This window comes from Nansenia antarctica (genome assembly GCF_963989245.1).
Source record: "Nansenia antarctica genome assembly, chromosome: 16".
Taxonomy (NCBI): Eukaryota; Metazoa; Chordata; class Actinopteri; order Argentiniformes; family Microstomatidae; genus Nansenia; species Nansenia antarctica.
The window spans coordinates 7,392,958-7,409,455 of NC_137686.1; the positions used below are offsets into that span (position 1 = coordinate 7,392,958).

The following is a 16,498-nucleotide window of genomic DNA, read 5'->3' on the forward strand; positions in this document are numbered from 1 at the left end:
GTGTGCTGGATGAGGGTGGGAGGGTGCTAATGATGACTATCTAGGCAAGTGTGTATGGGGGTGTGTGTGTGTTTATTTTGTATCAGCAATATTGGATGTTTCATTTATTAAAATTGGGACTTAATTTAACTTAAACTCTCAGGATATTTAAAGATGAGAAATACATTGATACATTTAAGATAGTGAGTAGTATAGTCTTGGTGGGCTTCAAAGATGGTTTACAGTTTCAACATTACTGATATGCACATGTGGCTGTATGGACGATCACCTTTTTCATTTTATTTACCTGTATGTATTTTTTATGGTTTTTTGGCCTATTTAAAATGGAAAAAATAAAGATCTTTATTGAAAGAAGAGTTCTGTTTCTTCCCAATAGGCCTGCTTTCAAGTACTACGACTTTAAACCTACACTATACCAAGGAGGGCTATGCTTATGGGCAGAGATCTGTGCCACTAGAATCTGAATCTGAATTACTGACTAAGTCAGTAATTCAGATTCTAGTGGCACAGATCTCTGCGCTACACTGAATGTGATCGCAGCAAATGGCTGTTCACGAGAGATTTCCCGCACTGCGTGTTTGGTTGAATTCCACCAAGTCGCGTGTAGATGACGTAAACAGCATGGGACCAGGAACAAGCGGATATGAATGAAAGACACCAGCGGCTCAACTCCATCTGAAACCAGAGGGCTTTAGAGAACAATTTAGATTAATTCTGTTTACATTGGTTATTAAAAACCCAGTCATGTCAGTAAACTACGCCGCTGGACTCTCTCCCTATGCAGACAAAGGTGTCTGCGGGCTCCCCGAGGTAGGAACTCTGCTAACGTGATTAGCTTAATGCTAGCTAACAACAACAATAGTTATCTCCATGGACACTGCGTGACGTTAGAATTATAAGGTTCTATCTCCATTTTTGTCAAAATTGAGTTTTTTTTACATAATCTGATCCATTAGGTGTTTATTAATGCCTGTGTGGTGTTATTTTTTTTAAACGTTGACATTTTTGAGAGTAATTCATAAAATACAAAGGTTCCATCTCACAAAACATAATGGAATGTAAAAACTTTGACGCTCAATATCTCTGAACTGCCCTAAACGGAGATAGAACCTTCTCATTCTAAACGGAGATAGAACCTTCTCATTCTAAACGGAGATAGAACCGTATCATTCTAAGCTCACTATCTGTTGGTGATGATATCCAACTAGACAACATATGGAGGCTGGCCAAGGAGCCATGAGACATAACAGGGTTAGCACAGACAGTCATTGGCAGGCTGGTATTGTTTTTCCTAATATGATGGGCCTTTCATAATGTCCACTCCCTGCCTTCTCCCGTCCCACCCTCTCATCTCCTGCCCTCCCCTCTCCCCCCTCTCTCTCCCCTCTCTCCCTCCTCTCTCCCCTCTCTCTCCCCTCTCTCCCCTCTCTCTCCTCTCTCTCCCCCCTCTCTCCCCCCTCTCCCCTCTCTCCCCTCTCTCCCCCCTCTCCCCTCTCCCCCCTCTCTCCCCTCTCTCCCTCCTCTCTCCCCCCTCTCCCCTCTCTCCCTCCTCTCTCCCCTCTCTCTCCTCTCTCTCCCCTCTCTCTCTCCCTCTCTCTCCCCTCTCTCCCCTCTTCCCTCTCCCCCCTCTCTGCCCTCTCTCCCCCCTCTCTGCCCTCCCTCCCCTCTCTCTCCCCCCTCTCTCTCCCCTCTCTCTCTTCTCTCCCATCTCTCCCCTCTCTCCCCCCTCTCTCTCCCCTCTCTCTCCCCTCTCTCTCCCCTCTCTCCCCCCTCTCTCCCCCCTCTCTCCCCTCTCTCTCCCCTCTCTCCCCTCTCTCTCCCCCCTCTCTCCCCTCTCCCCCCTCTCCCCTCTCTCTCCCCCCTCTCTCCCCTCTCTCCCCCCTCTCTCTCCCCTCTCTGCCAGACGTTCAACAGCCCAGAGGAGTTGAGGGAGAAGGTGGAGGCTCTGGCTCAGATGGTGAAGGAGTCTCAGTACTTTGTGGTCCACTCGGGAGCAGGCATCAGTACCTCTGCAGGCATACCAGACTTCAGGTGAGATAGAATCCGAACCACACGAAGGAAGCTTCCCCCTCCTCATCTTCATTGAATACTGAACCGAACCTGACATTCCAATATGTAGAATAAGGTTAGGTGAGTGCAACAGACATCTCAGCAAAGTAACGCAACACAATCCTGCTCTGCTGAGCTGCAGTACCACCGTGTCAACAACGGAGGGCGATAGAGCTCTTTCAGGAAAGCACTGATAACACACGAGTCAAATTCTTTGGCTCTGGTTCCTCAGCATTGGCATTGCAGAATTCAGATATGAAATCATAGTAAATAAGTCAAATCAAAGGCATTTTTTAGCATGGCATTTCTGGAGGGGCAGTTTTGTGTCCTGTCACCATTACAAAAAAAAATAAAGGTACCTGTCTCCGGAGGCATATGCTGTTAGTGCCAGGAAACAGAAAGATTTGGAAACTGATTTCACTTCATACGCTTCAGCGCTCAGCATTGATGTTGCCTATACTGCATCAAAGATGAGACAAACACGTGTCTGTCTCAGTGCCACTGAGACTGCCAATGGCCCCTGGCCTGAGCTAGATTACTGTACTGATTAAATGTGTCTTCAATAACTTGCATGCTGCATGGCAAGGCATGCGGCACTTAACTTGTAGGAAAGTTTGATCAAGTTTTGATCATGTTGTAAATGTCAAATAATCACGGTCAGAGCAGAGGCTATAACACACTCCAAAAGCCACGTTAACATTTAGGCTAGGCTAATTAACAGAGCTATATCAATACAAAGCCTGAGCCCTGTCCATGGTTCTGAAAGCGACAAGTAACAAGTGTGCCCATCAAAGGTCTAGGGCAGGGGTCCCCAAACTACGGCCCGCGGGCCGGACACGGCCCGCCCCCACACTTGGACCGGCCCTTTGAACAACGTCGCCCCCGCACACTCTCAACAATGCCAGAAACATATTTTGAAAATTAAACTTTAAATATGTTTTAATCATATCATATCTGTATTTGATATTAAAGGTTGGCTTTCAAATAAAAATTTCCCTTAGTTATAAACTATTTTCATTAATAACATTATTAGTTCATTTCACCCGCCCACAGAATGCGGTACATTCAACGTAACGTTCCATAGTGAACGGGCACGGATCTGTAGCAGGTGCACGCGAGCTAGAACGAACATTCAGAGAGATGAAAAACGGTTGGTAAAGAGAAAAGTTGATTCAGAATGCAGGGGATTTAACCAACAGTGCACAAGTGATTATTATTGTTAAATGCAAAGAAGTTTGTCAATAAATGTATGAATGTGATCGCGGAGGAGGTGTGTCCCGCGGTGTGTCTGTCAGCAAGTAGGCACCAGATGAATTGAAACAATGGGGGATTAGATAATGTAGATGCCCAGCTGCAGGAGAAAACGAAATAATTTTACCGATATGTTCATGATCTGTGTCAAGCAGGGTTTTTCCTGCATAGAGAATTATGAGGCGGCTGCCTCCAGCTCTCAACAAAACTCTGACGGTCGTATTTTCTACAAGCGCTGCACTCGGTGGATTTCTGTCGTTTCTAACTGCAATTGCGGCATTGCACCGACGTGGTGGCGGGGGCGCTGTTTCGCAAATAAGTTAGCTTTCGTTTTTGCTAGTGAAATAGCTGATAGTTGATGTTGACTGCTCAAGGAGAATACATATTTGAAAGTACAGAATGCCTGAGAGCCTTATATTGCATTATATTACATTACATTTTGAATGGTCATCTGGTGCCTGAATATTGTGTTTTCCTTTACATAAATAATGACATGTCCACCATAAATTGATGCAGAAAGGGCACAAATTGCATCTAAATTCACCAGAATGCAAGAAATTAAGTGTTTGATGCTCGTTTAAGGACCCCCAGACAGCCCTGCTTCATGGGTCCCCCCGTGTATGATGAGGGTCCTCCCTCTAGTATCAGACTGTAAAACTGATTATATTTCATTGACATATCACTATAGGTATACATTCCATCCAAATTCAACTGTTTAGACTTTGTTTGCATCCACCAGTGCTCTCCTGCGCGCAATTGCTTTGCGCAACCGCCTCCATTCCACTCCGTTCCATATTATTTTATGTTAGAGACCGACCCAGGCCCCCCATCACAGAAAGGAAAAATGATGTGGCCCTCACAGAAAAAAGTTTGGGGACCCCTGGTCTAGGGGCATTAGTTCTACGCTTAACCGTAATCCTCCACTTTATATCACAGCCAGTAACACGTTTAAAATTACTATAAAACAGAATCAATATAGTGTACGGTGAATGGCCATTTGTCATCCATTTTTTCATCCATTTGTCATCCATGTCCAAACATACCTCACTTGAATAGGAAGGTAGCGCAGTGGTTCTTTGCGTAAGCAAATCTCTCAATGACTTTACTGTTGAAATCCATCTGTCCCTGGATCAACGGATCTTCAACAGAAAGCATGGCAAGGGCGTTTGTTCAGTCGCTGTTGTCCCATTGTGTTTGTTGCGAATGTCTTAATCCTCTTGAAACCAGCCGATGCCCAAACAGAGTCTCCATCAAAAAGCATCATGGGAAACAGAACAGCACTAGCAGTTAGCGAGGTGCTAGCAGTTAGCCATCTCTTTTTGTCAAACCATTCGTGTTTCAACGTTCACTTCATCCCCAGCCTGAAGCTGGACCAAGTCTTCTGGTCTGTGTGGCCCTAAACGTATTATCTCCAACTTCTCTTCCAAACTCAATGTCATAAATCGCCACGATTCATTGTTAGCTAGCTCGCATTAGCGACACACCTACAGTAGATCAACTGAATTGCTTTGTGATTATTTTTTTTCCTGTCACGTCAGGCCAAGTCTTTAGCGTTTAATATTTTTTCGCCACCTGTTGCTAATAGGGTTGGGCGGTTTCCAATTTTTTATACTGTTAAACAGTCCCCAAATGTTTGGGGTTTTACTGTGGGATTGAAAATCACATTGTAGGGCTTTGACGGAGCCACCAATTTCAAATGATGAATTTGTGACAGCGGCTGGGGAAAGGTGGGCCTTATTTACGTGTGTGTGAGATATGACACAATCCTGACAGCATAGCCAAAGCCCTAGCCTTTCCGCTAACCTGCTCAAACACTTTCCACAAGCAGTGCTGAAAAATGGGCTTAAAAGAAGTAAATAAAAACAGCGCTAAAAATACTTTTGGTTCGTAATGTCACTATGTCGGGACAAATGAGACTACCGGTATGTATGGCCAACACTATTCTTCTGAGGAGAGGCGGTCATGTGACGCGCGATTATGATTGCTTCTAAATCGTATTTTTTGACAGGTTAGTTATTTGACAAATTAAATTGTTTACAAAAAGTTCTGTCATCACTTTCAATGCTGAACAAACACTCTTAAGGCGTTTATTCTAGCAACCATGGGACAGAGTGCTCCACCGCCCCACAGCAGAGAGATAGGACAGGGAGCGCAGTCCGCAGCGCGAGAACACACACACCACACACACACACACACACACACACACACACACACACAAACACACACACTAGAGAAACTACTCCAAAACATCACTACTGTATAAGGATTGTGAGTCAAGTTTATTATACTTATACACACCAATTTCACCACTAAATACATTTTGTGTATTAAATGTAAAATCCATGTTGACACAATGTTCAGATGTAACGAGCATCTTGCCCCACCTGCACATAATGTAAAAAACGCCACTGAGTAAAATAAGTAGGCTAATCCTACAGTGATAAAGTGATGGTTTTAGTGGCTTCTTTAGTGCAAAAAAGCTGTGCAAAGTGAAGAATCTTCTTGTCGGTAAAATTATGTAATGGATCAATCTATAGAGGATTGGTGATCTTAAATGCGTTGTGTCATCTCAGGATAGATTAGGTGTGCAGCAGACACGATTTGACAAGGAATAGAACTTCAACACGGGTCAGAATGAGTACTATATGATTTATTAACATCATAGCTTCTTCAGCAGCGTCCAGCATTCCACATCATTATGAAATACAGACAGATTTAAATACTTTTCATGTTATCTCAGATGTTACGTTGTGAATGAGCTCACCATCCCTGGCGCTTATCACCCCCCAAGGACTTAAGATAACAACCCCAAATCTGTCTATTTGTGGCATCACTGCTAACCGTGAAGATCATGCTGACCTGGAAGAAGCAGAATGTGTGTGTGTGTGTGTGTGTCTGTGTGTGTGTGTGGGTAGGTGTGTGTGTGAGTGACATAAGCATATATGTTTTTAGAAAACCCCACCTAGATCCAACAAAAGTATGATGATGAAATACAATATAATACAGTACGGTAGGTAAGTAGTCCAGTGGTATACAAGTAATCCATTAGTGTGCAAGTAGTTCATAATGATATACTCTGTTCATTTTTGTAGTGTGCGTAGTGTTGGTTTGGGGGGTGGCAGTCTTTTGTATTCTATCAGTGTATTTCCCCAGGAGCCTGATTGCTTGGGGGAAACAGCTGTTTGACCACCTCTGGGTTATAGCCCCGAGGCCTGATACAATTTCCCCGGCGGCAATAGCTCGAACAGTTTCTGATTAGGGGTGGCTGGGGTCCCTAATACTCCTGAGGGCCTTTCTGATTCTGACACATCGGTCCTCGTCGGTGTCGCGGACGGAGGGAAGCTCGCATCGCGCCGATCTTCTCAGCTGTCCGCACTACCCTTTTGCACCCTTTCTTTATTCCTTCTCTCTGTCCGTCTCCATATCTGTCACATTCCCTCTGCCTGTGTCCGCCGCTTCAGTTTTTCTCTCTCTCTCTCTCTCTCTCTCTCTCTCTCTCTCTCTCTCTCTCTCGCTTGCGTCATCGTTCGCTCGCCCTGTTTAATGAGCCTCAGCCCTCCAGAGGGCGTCACATTCATATTTAATCAACGGTCTGTCACGAAGATAAAGCCTACCGAATCGACCGCGCACACCCACACACTCACACACACACACTCACACGCGCTACACACAAAGGAACGGCTGTCAGGGAGATTTGGCCTTGAACGGCCCACGCGTTGTCAAAATAACATGTTCCCCCCCCCCCCCCCCCCATCCCTAAATCTAATTTGCAGACATCGCAGGCTTTCATGTTCACCCGGAGCCTGTATATCAGAGAGATAAGTGCGCGCGACTACTGACGTTCCACCGACGTCTGCTGTCGGGGAGAACCGGCCTTTGAACCGGTCGTTGGTGATTGACGGGATGTCTCGCCTCGCGTCTCCCATGTATATATATACACGCGTCTCACGCCTCCATGGTCTCGCTGACTCATCATCACGCGCTGCCCCACGTAACAGCCGTGTCGTTTCGGCAAGTAGGAAACCAAACAATTTCCTTTTAAAGTTTGATTCGACGTGTGTTTTGTTTATCCTCGATTAACTTCCCCCGCTTCTTCCTGTCCCTCGAGCTCCCCGCTAAACGTTCTCCAATGAAACGTTTGTGTGTCTGTCTCTGGTGTTTATTAGCGGATGTGATACTGCGGAGTGTCCTTTAGCCCTGATGAAGACCTTAGCTAGGGGGGTTGTGTGTGTGCGTGCGTCCCTACCTCTCAACCTCATTAGCTGTCGTCTCTCTTGTTTGCCAGGGGTCCCAAGGGCGTGTGGACCATGGAGGAGAAGGGCGAGTCGCCCCGCTTCGACACCACGTTCGAGGATGCCCGGCCCAGCCTGACCCACCTGGCTCTGCTGGGCCTGCAGCGGGCCGGCTACCTTAAATACCTGGTCAGCCAGAACGTGGACGGCCTGCACGTACGCTCAGGGTTCCCCAGGTAACACCCCCCACTAGGCCCCTCCCATCCTCCAGGTAACACCCCCCACTAGGCTCCTCCCTGAGGTAACACCCCCCACTAGGCCCCTCCCCTCCCCCAGGTAACACCCCCCACTAGGCTCCTCCCCGAGGTAACACCCCCCACTAGGCCCCTCCCCTCCCCCAGGTAACACCTCCCACTAGGCCCCTCCCCCAGGTAACACCGCCCACTAGGCCCCTCCCCCAGGTAACACCCCCACTAGGCCCCTCCCCCAGGTAACACCCCCCACTAGGCCCCTCCCCCAGGTAACACCGCCCACTAGGCCCCTCCCCCAGGTAACACCCCCCACTAGGCCCCTCCCCCAGGTAACACCCCCACTAGGCCCCTCCCCCAGGTAACACCCCCCACTAGGCCCCTCCCCCAGGTAACACCGCCCACTAGGCCCCTCCCCCAGGTAACACCCCCCACTAGGCCCCTCCCCTCCCCAGGTAACACCCCCCACTAGGCCCCTCCCCTCCCCAGGTAACACCCCCCACTAGGCCCCTCCCCTCCCCAGGTAACACCCCCCACTAGGCCCCTCCCCTCCCCCAGGTAACACCCCCCACTAGGCCCCTCCCCTCCTCCAGGTAACACCCCCCCTGGACCGTTACGCCATACATTAGATATAAATCAGAGATGTGTGTCTGTCTGACGGCGTCTACGTGGATGAAATACCCAATCCGGCGCAGATACCAGCCACTAAATGTCCTCTGAATGGGGGATGTTCTCTAATTCCCTCTCTAGCTTCGCCTCATGAATACTGAATCGTGTTTCCTGGTAGCCGTTTCTCAGCTGTCCTGCCTTCCGAGCCGGGGTCATTAGCATATTAATACGTTCCTGTCCAGTCACAGAGACACCGCTGGTCTCCAGATTATAATTAGTCAGCGAGAAAGTGCCGCCAACTGAAGCGGTAGTTTCGTCTACTTCGCTCCCACCGCCCCCCCCCCCCTCCCAGCCGACCATGAATGTGTGAACATGAATGGATGGAATATTCGGCGGGAAATTAGAATTAATGAGGGTTGAAAATGAGAGGAGGTTTCAATCCCAAAGCGTAAGAGAAGTGTCTGTCTGTCTCTCTCTGTCTCTCTGTCTCTCTCTCAAAGCTTCTCTTTCTGTATATGTATTTTGCTATTGTACTGGGAACAGATTCCCCCCCCCCCCGTCTCTCTCTCTCTTTCTCTCTCTCTGTGAAATATAGACAATGCTTCTCTTTCTGTATGTATTTATGCTATTGTACCGGGAACAGATTCTCTCTCTTCCTCTCTCTCTTTCTCTCTCTCCCTCCCTCCCTCCCTCTCTCCCCCCCCCCCTCTTTCTCCCTCCCTCCCTCTGTCTCTCCCTCCCAGGGACCTGTTATCGGAGCTCCACGGGAACATGTTTGTGGAGGAGTGTGAGAAGTGTGGCAGGTGAGTGTGTCAGCCCACCTCCGCCCACACCGAGAGCCTTCCACCCCCACATGAAGAGAGGCTATAGCGTACACACGGCCGCCTTCAATAATACATCAGACTAAAATATTCCAGCAGAAACCACGCAGAATCCACAACCATAAATAAAGCAATAAAGTCATCGCACACTTGGAAGGACCTCAAACAACCTTTGGGGGAGGGTTTGTTCTTTTTACCTTGATGATGGAGTGTTCTTGTGTCGTGTACCCAATTCCCAATTCCGGCTCCCTCCCTCTTCTCTCAAAAAAGAGAAGGAAGAAGAACAGATCTTTTTTCTTCTTCTTCTTCTTCTCCTTCTTCTTCTTCTTCTTCTCCTTCTTCTCCTTCTTCTTCTTCTTCTTCTTCTTCTCCTTCTTCTTCTTCTTCTTCTTCTTCTTCTTCTCCTTCTTCTTCTTCTTCTTCTCCTTTTCTTCTCCTTCTCCTTCTTCTTCTTCTTCTTCTTCTCCTTTTCTTCTTCTTCTTCTTCTACTTCTACTCCTCCTTTTCTTTTTCTTCTTCTTCTTCTTCTACTTCTTCTTCTCCTTTTCTTCTTCTTCTTCTTCTTCTTCTTCTACTTCTTCTTCTCCTTTTCTTCTTCTTTTTCTTCTTCTTCTTCTTCTACTTCTTCTTCTCCTTTTCTTCTTCTTCTTCTTCTACTTCTACTCCTCCTTTTCTTTTTCTTCTTCTACTTCTCCTTTTCTTTTTCTTCTTCTTCTACTTCTTCTTCTTCTTCTACTTTTCTTTTTCTTCTTCTTTTTCTACTTCTTCTTCTTCTTCTTCTCCTTTTTTCCTTCTTCTTCTTCTTCTTCTTCTTCTTTTTCTGCAAGGGCATTGCACTTCAAAGCATCGTAGCCAACCTTCCACTAGCATTTTAAGAACTGCCTCAGAGCTCTACTCCCTCCTATTGGCATGACAACGGCAGTCGTTCTCATCGACCTGTCTGGACCGGTTCTAATCAAGCCCATTACGAGTGCCGTCAGGGAAACGGTACCGTAGCCTCTGGGCTAAAACCCAGAGGATGTCGAACAGCTATTTCCCACATTTTTATTCATTTTTATTTTCTCCTAGGGAAATGCACTGGCGTAAGGCAAAAGACTGTTCCCCCCCATACCCCCCCCACTGAAGAATTTGACTCTGTGTACCTGTACATTAGATGTAATGTAACTATTGTAACAGTCTCCTTTCTGGTCTTCCGAAGAAAGCTATTGGCCAGCTGCAATTAGTCCAAAATGCAGCAACGAGAGTTTTAACCAAAACAAGCAGAAGAGCTCATATAACTCCCATTTTAGAGACTCTACACTGGCTTCTTGTTAAGTTCAGAATAGATTTCAAGATCCTTCTGCTTGTTTATAAAGCTCTCACTGGCACAGCACCAGAATATCTGAAAGACCTTTTGCGTTTAGCATATCAGCCCAATAGAGCTCTCAGGTCTTCTGACGCTGGTCTTCTCTGTGTACCACATGTACAAAAGAAGAGATTTGGTGAGGCTGCATTCTCATTTTATGCACCCAAATTGGGAAATGCACTGCCAGTTTACATTAGAGATGCAACCTCAGCAAATATGTTAAGTCAAGACTAAAAACTCATATTTTTAATATTGCCTTTAAATGACTAAATAATTAAATTATGATTATATAATGATTGGAGCACTTTGAGCTGCAAAGTTTGCAGGAAAAGCGCTACACAAATAAAAGTTATTATCATTATTATTATTATTATTATTATTATTATTATTATTATTATTATTATTATTATTATTATTATTATTATTATTATTATTATTATTATTATTATTATTATTATTACATTAAATAGTAAAAGCAGTTGTGGTTGTGGTTGTGGCTCTTCAGGCAGTACGTGAGGGAGAAGGTGATCGGCGTGATGGGGCTGAAACCCACCGGGCGGTACTGTGACGTGATCCGCTCCAGAGGCCTCAGAGCCTGCAGGTGTGAAACACACACACACACACACACACACACACACTCCTGGATGGGCGCACTTGTGTGTGTGAGAGAGAGAGAGAGAGAGAGAGAGAGAGAGAGAGAGAGAGAGAGAGATGGAAAGACAGACAGAGAGAGAGTGGTGTTTCCTAAACCGTCTGTCTGTCTGTGTCTGTCTCTGTCTGTCTGTATGTCTCTCTGTCTGTCTGTGTGTGTGTGTGTCTGTCTCTCTCTCTCTGTCTGTGTGTGTCTGTCTCTCTCTGTCTGTCTTTCTGCCTGTCTCTCTTTCTGTCTGTCTCTCTGTCTGTGTGTGTGTGTGTGTGTGTGTCTGTCTCTCTCTGTCTGTCTGTGTGTGTCTGTCTCTCTCTGTCTGTCTGTCTTTCTGTCTGTCTGTATGTCTTTCTGTCTGTCTGTATGTCTCTCTCTGTCTGTCTGTATGTCTCTCTGTCTGTCTGTGTGTGTGTGTGTCTGTCTCTGTCTGTCTGTCTGTCTTTCTGTCTGTCTCTCTCTGTCTGTCTGTCTCTCTCTGTCTGTCTGTATGTCTCTCTGTCTGTGTGTGTGTGTGTGTGTCTGTCTCTCTCTGTCTGTCTCTCTGTCTGGCTCTTGTTTGACTCAGTGTTGATGTCCTCTGACAGGGGGAAGCTGATCAGCACCATCCTGGACTGGGAGGACGCCCTGCCTGACGCAGACCTCGACAGAGCAGAGGACGCCAGCAAGTAAGGGGGGAGGGGGTGTCTGTGTGTTACTGTGTGTGTGTGTGTGTGTGTGTGGGGGGGGGGGTCTGTGTGTTAGTGTGTGTGTGTGTGTGTGTGGGGGGGGGGGGGGGTTGACAGTTGTCGAGGTCTATTATGTCTCTGCCCTTGCCCTATAATCACGGTATTAACATGTGTCCATGATCGGCCTCTGAAGACGTCCTGTATCACTCTCACACACATACACGTACACACACACACACATACACGTACACACGCATATACACACTGTGTGTTCCTGTGTGGTCTAGTCATTTGGATGATTCCATTTGGCTGTTCTATGACCGCATATTAAATGTTATTGGCTGTGTGGGTGGTGTTCTGGGTCGTGGCAAGGCAAGTTTATGAGTATAGCACATTTCATACAGGGGCACTTCAAAGTGCTTTACATACAGCATTAAAAAGATACAGAAAAAGAAGGATAGTAAGAAAAAATTAAAATGGCAAGAATAGATAAATAGAGAAACATTTAACAACATAATAAGACAACAAATAAAAAGAGAGAGATAAAAGTGTTATTACTGCAACTGTATTCAAGCGCTTCTGTGTTCTGGGAGGTGTTCGGTGTTCTGTGTTCTGTGTTCTGTGTTCTGTGTTCTATGTTCTGTGTTCTGTGTTCTGTGTTCTGTGTTCTGTGTTCTGTGTTCTATGTTCTATGTTCTGTGTTCTGTGTTCTATGTTCTGTGTTCTGTGTTCTGTGTTCTGTGTTCTGTGTTCTGTGTTCTATGTTCTGTGTTCTGTGTTCTGTGTTCTGTGTTCTATGTTCTGTGTTCTATGTTCTATGTTCTATGTTCTGTGTTCTGTGTTCTATGTTCTATGTTCTATGTTCTGTGTTCTATGTTCTATGTTCTGTGTTCTGTGTTCTATGTTCTGTGTTCTGTGTTCTATGTTCTGTGTTCTGTGTTCTGTGTTCTGTGTTCTGTGTTCTGTGTTCTATGTTCTGTGTTCTATGTTCTGTGTTCTGTGTTCTGTGTTCTGTGTTCTGTGTTCTATGTTCTGTGTTCTGTGTTCTGTGTTCTATGTTCTGTGTTCTGTGTTCTGTGTTCTATGTTCTGTGTTCTATGTTCTGTGTTCTATGTTCTATGTTCTGTGTTCTGTGTTCTGTGTTCTGTGTTCTGTGTTCTATGTTCTGTGTTCTATGTTCTGTGTTCTATGTTCTGTGTTCTATGTTCTGTGTTCTGTGTTCTGTGTTCTATGTTCTGTGTTCTGTGTTCTGTGTTCTATGTTCTGTGTTCTGTGTTCTGTGTTCTGTGTTCTATGTTCTGTGTTCTGTGTTCTGTGTTCTATGTTCTGTGTTCTGTGTTCTATGTTCTGTGTTCTGTGTTCTGTGTTCTGTGTTCTGTGTTCTGTGTTCTGTGTTCTATGTTCTGTGTTCTATGTTCTGTGTTCTGTGTTCTATGTTCTGTGTTCTGTGTTCTGTGTTCTGTGTTCTGTGTTCTGTGTTCTATGTTCTGTGTTCTGTGTTCTGTGTTCTGTGTTCTGGGTGGTGTTCTGTGTTCTGTGTTCTGTGTTCTGTGTTCTGTGTTCTGTGTTCTGTGTTCTGTGTTCTGTGTTCTATGTTCTGTGTTCTGTGTTCTGGGTGGTGTTCTGGGTGGTGTTCTGTGTTCTGGGTGGTGTTCTGGGTTCTGGGTGGTGTTCTGTGTTCTGGGTGGTGTTCTGTGTTCTGGGTGGTGTTCTGTGTTCTGGTGAAGTAGTGTGGGTCTCCTCCCCCGCAGGCGAGCGGACCTGGCCCTGACCCTGGGCACGTCTCTGCAGATCCGGCCGGCCGGTAACCTGCCTCTCACCACCAAACGCCAGGGAGGCCGGCTGGCCATCATCAACCTGCAGGCCACCAAACACGTGAGTCAGGGAGACACACACACACACACACACACACACGTGAGTCAGGGAGACACACACACACACACACACACACACGTGAGTCAGGGAGACAGACACACACACACACACACACACGTGAGTCAGGGAGACACACACACACACACACACACACACACACGCACACACACACGTGAGTCAGGGAGACACACACACACACACACACACACACACACACACACACGTGAGTCAGGGAGACAGACACACACACACACACACACGTGAGTCAGGGAGACACACACACACACACACACGTGAGTCAGGGAGACACACACACACAAACACACACGTGAGTCAGGGAGACACACACACACACACACACACACACGTGAGTCAGGGAGACACACACACACACACACGTGAGTCAGGGAGACACACACACACACATACACACAAACAAACACGTGAGTCAGGGAGACACACACACACACACACACACACACAAACAAACACGTGAGTCAGGGAGACACACACAAACACACGCACACACAGACACACACACACACATCTTCATCTTGTGCCTCCGTCTATATTGTAGGGTGTCCACCCACTGGTCATAGAACGTGCGAAAACGGGGTTCTGCCAGGGTTGCGTGACCTAATCACCATAAAAAAATACATTTTTGGAAGATTCTGTCTGACATGTGTCAACATACATGTCCATATGTATTATAGTTTTAGCTCTGTGTACTTGTTTTCGATGTACTTATTGTTTTAAGACTGTAATTTCAACGTGACCGTTGCTACTCACTACCGCTTTCAGCGGCGCTGTTCTAATCCCTATCTCCGGTGATTTTCGACTATTTACAAGCTCTCTTTCTTGCAATTTCCGCGGCTCGGACCAATAGTAATCAATGTAATGGACACGTCAAATGTATGTAAGGCACCTTGACATCCTATTGGTGTACCCGCAATTCTCCTCACATCAGTTTTTTTTTCCTATGGCGATTTTAAGGAGACACTTGAAAGATACGCATCGTTATTTAAATCTGATCGTCTTTGCGGATGGTTTTCTATTAAATTCAACTTGTTTTCTATCTAGAAATATATACATATAGATACATGTTTTTCTTGTAGCCAGCGGCTTTTGATTAGAAAATGTCTCCTCCTCAAGCTCCGGTTGTAACTTCTAGCGGAGCCCCGTCTACTCTCGCCCGCTAGACGCTGTTTGTGTGAATGGTCTGGCTAACTTGTAACGTCAGCTGACTCTCTATGAATAGCGTGATCAATGTTCCCATTTGCTATTAATATAGGTCTTAAAATTCTGAAAAGAATGATATATAGGGTTGTGTAATAAAAATGTATAGTTTAAAAGATAAAGCTGAATTTCATAACTTTTTTTTCTTTTTTTTTAAATTTGTTTTTCAGATTTTATCCCTTTTTCACCCAATTTGGTATCCAATTGAACCCAACCTAGCATCCAATTATCCCCTGCCTATTGCGTAGGATCCGCCGCACGACCCCGTGGCCGGCAGCCCCAGAGGAGATCGCCAGGCAGACTAGCTGACTGGCTCCTCGAGCCCAGCACCGTTATTCCGGCACCCCGGGGGCGCTGTTGCGCGACGGATCCTTGTCCGGAAATAGTCCTATCCCGCCCTCGGGAGCGGCCGCTCAATATGCCGCTCCCTGTGTGCCTCGGCCATATCCGGGTCTGGCGAGACCGGGATTCGATCCCAGTCCCCGGTGGGCAGCTTGCACTAGTGGCTAGTGCTTAGACCGCTACGCCACCGCGGGGTTGTGCGTTCCATTTCTGCATAGCAGTGACCACTTGTTAGGTCTGGATTCTATTGAGATAAATTCCAGTAATTGGCATGTGTATGTAAAGAGGTAAACCTTGATAACTTTTGAACCACACATGATAGAACCATGGGGTTTGGACCATTGTTTTTCTCATACAATTCTCTATGTGATGATGCATTCCCTGTAATCTCAAATGAAAGCAAACACCCTATATATTGTTTTTTTTCCTCTCTGCCAGGACAAGCACGCGCACCTCCGTATCCACGGTTATGTGGACGGGATCATGAGCCAGCTGATGGAGCTGCTGGGATTGGACATTCCAAAGTGGGAGGGGCCGACCGTCTGCGAGAGCTCCACGGGCGCCACGGAGCCCGACGCCAAGCCGCCGCGCGCCGCCAAGAAAGAAGTGAAAAGGGAGGTGAAGAAGAAGGAGAGGAAGAAGAAAAGGCCGGCGGATACAAAGAAGGAAGAGGAGGAGGAGGAGGAGAAGGAGGAGGAGAAGGACATCATCGCTGTCAAGAGAGAACGGACAGAAACGCCGCCGGAAACGAAGGAGGAGAAGAAAGACCCTGGAGGTCACAGCCTGAGGGGGGGCCGGGAGAGGGGACCCCAGAACCAGCGCCCCGACTCCCCGTACCCTGAAGACTACGCCCCGTACCCTGAAGAGTACGCACAAACACCCTGAGTGGTGCAGTCACAGCAAAGACTGAGCCAATCGTCTCCTAGTGAAACACACCCACCCCACCCCCACAACCCCCCCCATCCTCTCTCAAAGTAGTCTAAAAATACCCCCCCCGCCCCACCTCTCTCCTTCCCCTCCCCCCCTCCCCTCCCTACCTTTTAAAGTTTACCTTCAGAGAACGAGTGAGAGAGAGAGAACATTTTTTGTTGTCGTTTTTTTCACTTGCGTATCTGAACCTGAAGTCGGATGAAGGGCACCCAAATCTGTCAATCACCAACCAACCGGTCTGACACGGCC

General features: G+C 46.7%; 1 protein-coding gene across 1 annotated transcript; it reads left to right on the plus strand.

Annotated features, from left to right (window-relative positions):
- Window positions 1-1,958: 1,958 nt before the first annotated feature.
- LOC308171722 (NAD-dependent protein deacylase sirtuin-6-like) lies at window positions 1,959-16,204 on the plus strand (the record flags this gene model as incomplete). The annotated part of the gene is made up of 7 exons (XM_080546594.1): window positions 1,959-2,031; window positions 7,586-7,768; window positions 9,133-9,192; window positions 11,061-11,156; window positions 11,786-11,866; window positions 13,618-13,741; window positions 15,758-16,204. Exons 2-7 carry the CDS (start codon window positions 7,608-7,610, stop codon window positions 16,202-16,204), a joined length of 969 nt encoding a protein of 322 aa, XP_080402720.1. The 5' UTR covers window positions 1,959-2,031; window positions 7,586-7,607.
- Between the last annotated feature and the right edge of the window lie 294 nt (window positions 16,205-16,498).